The 8,390-nt window shown below is 37.4% G+C and overlaps 2 protein-coding genes across 4 annotated transcripts; one reads left to right on the top strand and one right to left on the bottom strand.

Annotated features, from left to right (window-relative positions):
* Positions 1 to 230: 230 nt before the first annotated feature.
* On the bottom strand, positions 231 to 3,895 carry LOC110605429. Of its 3 annotated transcripts, XM_043952341.1 has the most exons (9): positions 3,714 to 3,895; positions 2,863 to 3,009; positions 2,466 to 2,756; positions 1,937 to 2,155; positions 1,683 to 1,782; positions 1,433 to 1,582; positions 1,076 to 1,344; positions 719 to 788; positions 231 to 616 (listed from the first exon to the last, which is right to left on the bottom strand). In XM_043952341.1, exons 2-5 carry the CDS (start codon positions 3,001 to 3,003, stop codon positions 1,777 to 1,779), a joined length of 657 nt encoding a protein of 218 aa, XP_043808276.1. In that variant the 5' UTR covers positions 3,004 to 3,009; positions 3,714 to 3,895; the 3' UTR covers positions 231 to 616; positions 719 to 788; positions 1,076 to 1,344; positions 1,433 to 1,582; positions 1,683 to 1,776. The 3 variants fall into 3 exon arrangements, with proteins under 3 accessions (XP_043808276.1, XP_043808275.1, XP_043808277.1); XM_043952340.1 differs by having other exon boundaries at positions 1,076 to 1,582; XM_043952342.1 differs by having other exon boundaries at positions 588 to 616; positions 1,038 to 1,582.
* Positions 3,896 to 4,820: 925 nt separating this feature from the next.
* On the top strand, positions 4,821 to 8,390 carry LOC122722192 (replication protein A 70 kDa DNA-binding subunit A-like). Its single transcript, XM_043952338.1, has 2 exons — positions 4,821 to 5,329; positions 5,898 to 8,390. The coding sequence occupies exons 1-2, from the start codon at positions 5,046 to 5,048 to the stop codon at positions 8,161 to 8,163; spliced, it is 2,550 nt and encodes an 849-aa protein (XP_043808273.1). The 5' UTR covers positions 4,821 to 5,045; the 3' UTR covers positions 8,164 to 8,390.

Here is an 8,390-nt window from a genome sequence, read left to right as displayed (position 1 = left end):
TAGCTGCGACAACTGAGGGATAAGAAGATTTTCCTTGCGCGAGACAGAAAGTCTAGACACCGTTACCACCGCATGAGAATCATAAACAGGTAAATGAAGCCCAGACTCATCTATTCTTATTGCACTGTGCCCTGGAATTCAGAACACCCAAATCTCTAGGAGCCACGCCAGAGGTAAACAACTATAAGCTGCTGATACACGAATCCTTCATCAAATCTTAAGATGCAAAGGAAATAAAAACCATTTTACCGCACGAGCGTACCATTTCATAAACAATTGTTCAACCACGAGTTTCAGTAGCAACACACAACTACATGTCCTAAATGAACGCAGCAAGTCATTTCAGGCGTTACAAACAACATAATCGATGCTCAAAGCCCATAAGCAGTTAACACTACATCTCTATGATTCCTATATGGAATAATAGGCCATATGGCCTCACCTAGAGCCACGATAAGGAGGAGAGTAGGGTGATCTGGACCTCTCCCTCCTCGACCTTCCACCATAGGGGGGGAGTGCCTGGGAGAATATTCCCGACCCCCACGATAAGGGGAGCGCCTAGGAGACCTCCGATAATCATCACGGCCACGATATCTACCTCGATCTCCACGATAACCTTCCAAATTAGAGGAAAAAAAGTTGAAATTAAAGTTAATAAATTCATTGAAATTGTAAGACCAATAAATTCATCTTTGCAAAATCCTGAACTTGAACATACCATAGTCCCTATTGCTTTTCAGCCCAAGATAGTGCCCCGGTGTTGGAGTTCTGGCTCGTTTCCTCCGTGACTGAAAAATAAATAAATCACCTTAATTCTAAAGAGCAAGCTAGATTAATCATGAAACACCACAAAAACAAGCAATTTTCCCCCAAATGCTAGGGGTGCACAACACCCACAAATTTAAAGTCAGCTATCTACACACTCATAAGAACATATAAAGGGAAAAATATGTATTAGGAGATATATTTGCTCAGAGAAAGTCCACGAAAGGAGCAAGCTACCAAAGAAAACCAAGAAAACAACCGGCACAGATTACTAGTGTTCATTAACTAAGTGCCAGGTATTATGAAATACCATAAGCCTGACTAGAAAGTTGTTGGTAATGTCCTTGATTAGTTGAGGGTTGAAATTGAATGCTGTTGGTAATGTCCGTTGATTTAGTTGAGAGTTGAAATTGAATGCTGAAGTTGTATAGTTGTTGAACAATATAGTTGCTATGTTTAGTTGATCACAAGCATTTGAAAAGCTGTTTAAGCTGGCCATTGATCAAGCTGTTTCACTTAAGTTGTGACATGGATGAACTGATCATCTTTGATTGCTGCCAACATAGCTGACAATATCTTCTGAATATAACCAGAAAACCTTCAAGTTAAGAAGGAAGGATCCAGTTGAAACTGACTCGTGTTCAAGACCAGGGTACAATAACATTACCTTCTCGACCGTAATATATCTGCCCTCTAGAACTGACTGATTAAGATACTTAACGCAACGGTTTGCATCATCAACACTGTCCATCGTAACAAAAGCAAAACCACGAGAAATGCGCGTACGGGGCTCCACAACAAGAAAACAAGACGCTACCTAATAAGCAAAAAAGGTTATTATTGAAACAAGTCAGATTATAGCAACGTTGGATATATGAGATGGCAAATACATCCAATATTAGACGAAGAAACCCAACCTTTCCCTCCTTGGAGAAATGTTCTTCTAGGTCCCTTTCTGTTACCCGTGTAGACAGGCCAGTCACATATAATGTAGTTCCATTATTTATAGCATCATTCCTGCCGTATAATTTGCAAAGGGGGGAAGTGTTAGTGTTAAATAGAAATTAACAGTACGAGCAACCAAATGGAGGAATATGAAGCAGATACATCCAAATAATAAAGAATGCAACAGTTATGAATAGTCACAAACTAAGAACTTGTGGCAACTAACCTGCCACGGCTTCTGGATCTTGATCTGAAGAGGAGCAAGGGCAGCCCGTGCAGCAACTACAGCAGGTGGACATCTAAGCTTCATGCCAGGAGGCAGTTGAAGAGACGATGCCACAAGGGGGAGTACACCACTGACAGCTCTATAAGATTTAGCAATTGGACAGTTCCCTGTTTCTAACCACTCATTTCCCAGTGCCTCATGCTTTGAGGTGTTTCCTTTCTGGAGTATCAGAAACAAAACATATCATTATTAGAAACATGAAAAATAATCAGCTTGAATTGAAACATGAAGAATAAAGTTTTCAGTTCGATGAGCGGTTGGATGGATAAATGTCTGCTGGTACATTTTTTCACTGAGCAATCAACACATGCCATTTCCAGTTAAATTGAGAAGTTAATACATTCAGCTGGAAAAGCATCTTATAGGTAGAGCCACTGGAAAACAACAGTCAAGGTGAAATCTTTCAAACAATTGCTTTATTCCCCTGATTGAAAAAAGTTAACTTGAATGGTGAAGAATGCGCAACTACCTGAGAAGATGGATCACTTTTGTTGGTGGAATCAGATCTCTTCTTTTGATTCTTCCACTTGTCATTGAAGGAACCAAAGCCAAATGGTCCACCTGGGCCAAATGCAGATAAACTAATAGTGGCAGCTTTTGCTGCTAAAGGGTTGAATTGGGGTGTTGAGTCAGGTTCCAAAATGTCATTACGGAAATTAGACCTGTTCAGTGGAACCACCCCATCTTTCCCATGAAATAGTTTAAATGCCATATCAAAATTTGGACCATCTTCAAATATTGGACCTTTGGCTCCCCTCACCTAGAGAAACAATAAAACTTCAGCTGCTAAATCAACTTTAATAATTTAAGGTTAGCATGAAGCTAGATAGGCAAAAAGGTGCTCATGATAGAGAGCAACAACTTACAGGACTGGGAAAATTCACAGAAAAAAATGAGAAATTAGTTGGCTTGTTGATGTTTCGCAAAAAAGGGCATCTCTGAACGTTCTTCTCATCGAATTGACAATAAGATGTGTCTTCATTGAACCCCTTGAACAAAAAATCCATTGCTTCCTGTTGTACACTCAAATTTAAGGAGATAGAAATTGTGAAAGTAAAAGAAACATGGTACCATATAGAATCAGCTAGGAATTGCAGTAGAATTATAATTGCAATATTGGCATGCTCAATAACTAAGTTCCATGAATAGCTACCCAACTTGAGAATTGACCCAAGTGTTAATATTCAATAAAGATGTGCATAGATCTCAAATGAATCACGTTCAGACAGCACAAATAATTACAATGAACTCCAAAATAGTTCAGGAAAAAGGTCTGTTTAGTTGATATCTAATGATTATGATCAATCATTATGCTTCATTCAAATAGAATTATGGAGATTGCAGGCAAAAAGGGAACCTAATAATATTTTGTTGGATAAAAATATAATCTACTCTCCTCTTAATGTCCCAGAATTCATAAATATTTCACTAACAAGAAACCAAAAACAAAGAAATTTATCAATTTCTTCTTGATCCAAGAAAAAGGGAAATGAATATGAGGCTAAATGGGCAGAATTGGAATTTTCATTTACTGAAGTAAGGGCACAGAAATAGAATTCAAAGCAAAATGAAATCGAGAACAAACAATTCGCCATATAATTCAATTATCAATCCCCACAGAGAAAACCACAAAATTGAAGAAACCCATTACTGAATTTCATGACAAGAGAATTGAGCAAATGGGTATGAGAAAAAAAGAGGAGAAGAAGAGAATTACCTGGTGAAGAGCTGGTAAGTGCTGCAAGACGCGTGGTCGACACTGGACACAAACAAGAACGAGGGACGATGTGGGTATTTTGAGATTTTGATGGGGCCTTTAAGATTGTGGCTGCTGCTTCTCCTTTTTCGGACTTGGAATTTGTAGACTCCGGCTTCTATTATTTGTTTTTGGATGGAGATTGGGGAATTGAAATACGAGATCTCTCATATATACTTGGATATACTTATAAATTTATGTGTGTGCATTTCCTATTTATCACCTTGTAAATCTATTTATTAATGATTAAATAATTATGAAAATTTTGCACTATCATAAAATTAATTATTTAATTTTTATTTTCTTGAAAAGATAATGTTATAAATTTTGCACTATCATCTATTTAAATTCTTAAAATTTGTTTCATATTCAAATAAATTTGGTTAAAGTTTTTATGTAAATTCAAACAAAATTTTTAAATTAAAAAACAACCTTTCAAATTTTAAAAATATATCAAATAAATATTTATAGTGAAATACATTTTTTATATTTTAAAAATAAATTAAATAATTGTTTACTTTCATTTTTTAAAATTTTTTCCATGATCAATTTCATCTCTTTAGAACTAATTTCTTTAGTGATATATATAAGCTTATGTCATTTTCTCCCCTAATTAGATTTCAATTCTTGATTAGACTGAGTAGTAAAAGGTGAAATAAGAAAAAGAAAATGAAGTTTTGATTTTGAGTATAATGTAAATTTACATATATTATTAAAAAATATACATAACATATAATAATAAAATTTAAATATTAAAGTATAATTTATTCTAAAAAAATAAAAAAATATACATAACATATAATAATAAAATTTTAAATTAAATAAAGTGGAAAACAAGAGAATAAATATAAAATGAATAAAAGATAAAAATAAAAATATATAAATGAAAATTATACTTCCAAGCTTTAAGTTTTATTGATTTATTTTAAAGTCTTATTGATTTATTTTAATGTTGATCGACTTGTTTGGACTTATAAAATTGAAAGATTTACGTAATTATTAATTTATAGTTTAAGGGTTAAAATAGTCATTTTCCCTAAATTTTCCACATAAAAATATGCAAAAGCGAGAAGACCAGGCGTTTCCCTCTCAAAATCCTGGCGCTCTTTTAGTTTACTCTCAGCTAGGGTTTTTCAAATCTACACTTTTTTTCGCTCATTCCGATTAATCGCTTTTCTCTTGCTTTCCACCTATCCAAACACCAAAATTTTCGTGTTCACCCATTAAAAATTCTTCTAATTAATTTTTCTCGCTCTCCAAACGATCAATTTCCCGCACTCCCAGGAGTGTTGAATGGGGATGGTGAATCTGACGGAGGGAGCGATTTCAAAGATAACGAGCGGACGGGCAACGGCCGCAGAGTTGAAGCCAACGCTGCAGGTGACAGAGCTGAAGCAGGTGCAGACCAAGCAGCCCCAACAGAGTGACCGGTTCCGCCTCGTGCTTTCAGATGGGTCTCACTTACAGCAAGCAATGCTGGGGACTCAGATTAACCATTTGGTTAAAGATGGACACTTGCGCCCTGGTTCTGTTGTCCAGTTGATTCAGTACACTTGTACCACCGTTCAAGGACGCATGTAAGCTTGGCCCATGTTATTATAAGTCTTTCTTTGCATATATATGTTCATGTTTATAACCAGACTAATGGAAACGAATTCTATAGTTAAAGTATTTAATAATGTATTATGAGAAGTTACTTTAAAGGCCTACCTATAGAAGTGTTCCCTATCTCAAAGTCATGCAGCTATTCAGCAATATTTGTGATTATTATTTGTGGAATTGCTGGTGGAGCATGAATGTAACTAAATAATAAAAGATATTATTTGACTACCTTAAGGGATATGCGGTAATAATTTAACGGAAGAATGAAATAGTATGTTGGTTCACAAAGCTGTCTTTGATGATTCAAGTTAAGTGAATGAAAAGGATGGTTATTGAAGGGAATAAATAAATGAAAGGTCAATTTTTTAGTTTTAGCTGTGACTTGTGTGACAAAAGAGGATCTCTCTGGGTATCAATTTACATCGCTCTACTCTGCTAGTTCTTGGATTGTTGGACCCTTAATTGTTTGTTTGTTTGTTGTTGTACAGTCCTTTGTCATATTCTTGCGGTTGACATTATGATTTTTTGCTTTACTGAAAGCAGGATTATTATCATCCTGGAATTGATTGTGATAGTTGAAGAATGTGCTCTCATGGGACATCCTGTGTCAGCACAAAAATCTTTGGGGCCTCCACAATCCTCCACTGATCAACCAGTTAACAATCTTGCAAATCCTCAATCATTTGGTAGTAGTTCACTTGCTGGTGGGATGGTTGAAAACTCAAATTTGGCTGTGGCATCTCCCCAAAACCCTAGAATGAATCAGTTGCATAGTAGTTCTCATTCAAGCAATTTTGACTCAGGAAGACAGGGGGCACCAAATATACCTCCATCTCATCTGAAAGCCGAACCTGTTGCTAATGCAGGCTTTCGCAACCCTAGACCAGAAATTTCACAGACTCCTAGCACTTATTCCTATGCCCCTCGTCCAGCATATCAACAACCACCTCCAATGTACTCTAATAGAGGACCAGTGGCTAAGAATGAAGCTCCCCCTAGGATAATGCCGATTTCAGCACTCAATCCATATCAAGGTAGATGGACAATCAAGGCAAGAGTGACAGCAAAAGGAGAGCTTAGGCACTACAATAATCCCCGTGGTGATGGAAAGGTGTTCTCTTTTGATCTTCTTGATTCTGATGGTGGAGAAATTAGAGTAACCTGCTTTAATGCTGTGGCTGATCAATTTTATCACCAGATTGAAGCTGGGAAAGTTTATTTGATTTCCAGGGGAAATCTAAAACCTGCTCAAAAGAATTTCAACCACCTTCGCAATGATTTGGAAATTTTTCTGGAGAGCACTTCAATAATTCAACCCTGTTTTGAGGATGACAGTGCAATTCCAAGGCAGCAATTTCATTTCCGTTCCATAACTGAAATTGAGGGCATTGATAATAACAGTGTTGTGGATTTAATTGGTATGGTAACTTCTATTACTCCTTCAGCTTCAATAATGAGGAAAAATGGTACAGAAACCCAGAAGAGAACCCTCCAGTTGAAAGATATGTCAGGCCGAAGTGTTGAATTAACACTATGGGGAAATTTCTGCAATGCAGAGGGACAAAGGCTGCAGAATATGTGTGATTCTGGTGGTTTTCCTGTTCTAGCTGTTAAATCTGGTAGGGTGAGCGATTTTAATGGGAAGGCAGTCGGGACTATCTCTACCAGTCAGCTATTTATTGATCCTGATTTTCCAGAGGCTCGGAGGCTGAAGGAATGGTTTGAGAAGGAAGGGAGAAACATGCCTTCCCTCTCTATTTCAAGAGAAATGGCAAGTGTTGGTAGGACAGATGTTCAAAAAACTGTTTCTCAAATTAAGGATGAGAGGCTAGGGACTTCTGAGAAGCCAGATTGGATCACTGTCAGTGCAACTGTGATATTCATCAAGTCTGACAATTTCTGCTATACAGCTTGCCCCCTCATGTCTGGTGACCGACCATGCAACAAGAAGGTAACAAATAATGGAGATGGGAAGTGGAGGTGTGAGAAGTGCGATCAGTCTATGGATGAATGTGACTACAGATACATCCTCCAGTTTCAAATACAGGATCATACTGGCATTACATGGGTGACTGCATTTCAAGAGAGTGCTGAAGAGATAATGGGAATATCTGCGAAAGATCTGCACTTCTTGAAATATGAAGAACAAGACGATGAGAGGTTTTCTAAAATTATTCGGCAGGTTTTGTTTAGTAAATTTATGTTCAAGTTGAAAGTGAAGGAGGAGACCTTCAGTGATGAGCAGCGTGTAAAATCAACTGTGGTAAGAGCAGAAAAGGTGAATTACTCATCCCAGTCCAAATTTCTTCTGGAAATGATGGAAAAGTTCAACTCAGGAAATTCTGCTCCTTTTGCCCCCAAAATGGAGCCGAATTATCCTCTCTCTGGAGCAAACAACACTGGTTTTGAAAGTGGTGGTAGACAAGGTGGACCAGTGGGATCTAATCAAGGTGGGAACAGCAGTTATGCTGCTAGAGAATTTGTTTCACTGCCAAATGAGGTGGGTCATTATGGAAACCAGTATAGTGCTAGGTTTCCTACAGCTAATTATTCTTGTAACAGCTGTGGTGCTACTACTCATACCTCATCAAATTGCCCTAGTATCATGAATGCTCCCAGGCAGTCTGAGAGAGGGGCCTATGTCAATAATACATCTTCTATGGGCAGTGGTGGTGGTGGTGAATGCTACAAATGCCATCAAATTGGGCATTGGGCAAGGGATTGCCCAGGGCTGACTGCTGTTCCTCCGGCTTATGGTAGCTCTGGGAGGTTTGGGGGCATATCGAAGCCACAGTTCAGCGGTTTCTGAAGTATCTGGAAAGATGCAGCACAAGTATGTAAAATAAGCTGCCTGCTTTGTTGAATATAATGGATAGTGTTTGAAGTTTTGAATTTGGTGTTTTGCATTAGGGTTTATGAAGCTTTGTGTACAGAATTTTGGGACCATAAATAGTATCTTTTATAGTTTAATACTATTCAAAGGATGCTATGGGTCAAAGCTACAATATCTATCTGAGTTTGATCGTTTTCCTTTTA

This window comes from Manihot esculenta, chromosome 17 (genome assembly GCF_001659605.2).
Source record: "Manihot esculenta cultivar AM560-2 chromosome 17, M.esculenta_v8, whole genome shotgun sequence".
NCBI lineage: Eukaryota > Viridiplantae > Streptophyta > Magnoliopsida > Malpighiales > Euphorbiaceae > Manihot > Manihot esculenta.
Note: the sequence above shows the minus strand (reverse complement) of the source record. Positions and strands in the feature narration are given on the sequence as shown.

Bases quoted from the DNA above. Each gene is read 5' to 3' on its own strand.
- LOC110605429 (XM_043952340.1), bottom strand. From the start codon at position 3,003: ATGGATTTTTTGTTCAAGGGGTTCAATGAAGACACATCTTATTGTCAA. The intron at 2,757-2,862 runs GTAAGTTGTTGC...TTGTTTCTCTAG, and splicing joins CTGTGAATTTTCCCAGTCCT to GTGAGGGGAGCCAAAGGTCC. The intron at 2,156-2,465 runs GTAGTTGCGCAT...CTGATACTCCAG, and splicing joins AAAGTGATCCATCTTCTCAG to AAAGGAAACACCTCAAAGCA.
- LOC122722192 (XM_043952338.1), top strand. From the start codon at position 5,046: ATGGGGATGGTGAATCTGACGGAGGGAGCGATTTCAAAGATAACGAGC. The intron at 5,330-5,897 runs GTAAGCTTGGCC...TACTGAAAGCAG, and splicing joins ACCACCGTTCAAGGACGCAT to GATTATTATCATCCTGGAAT.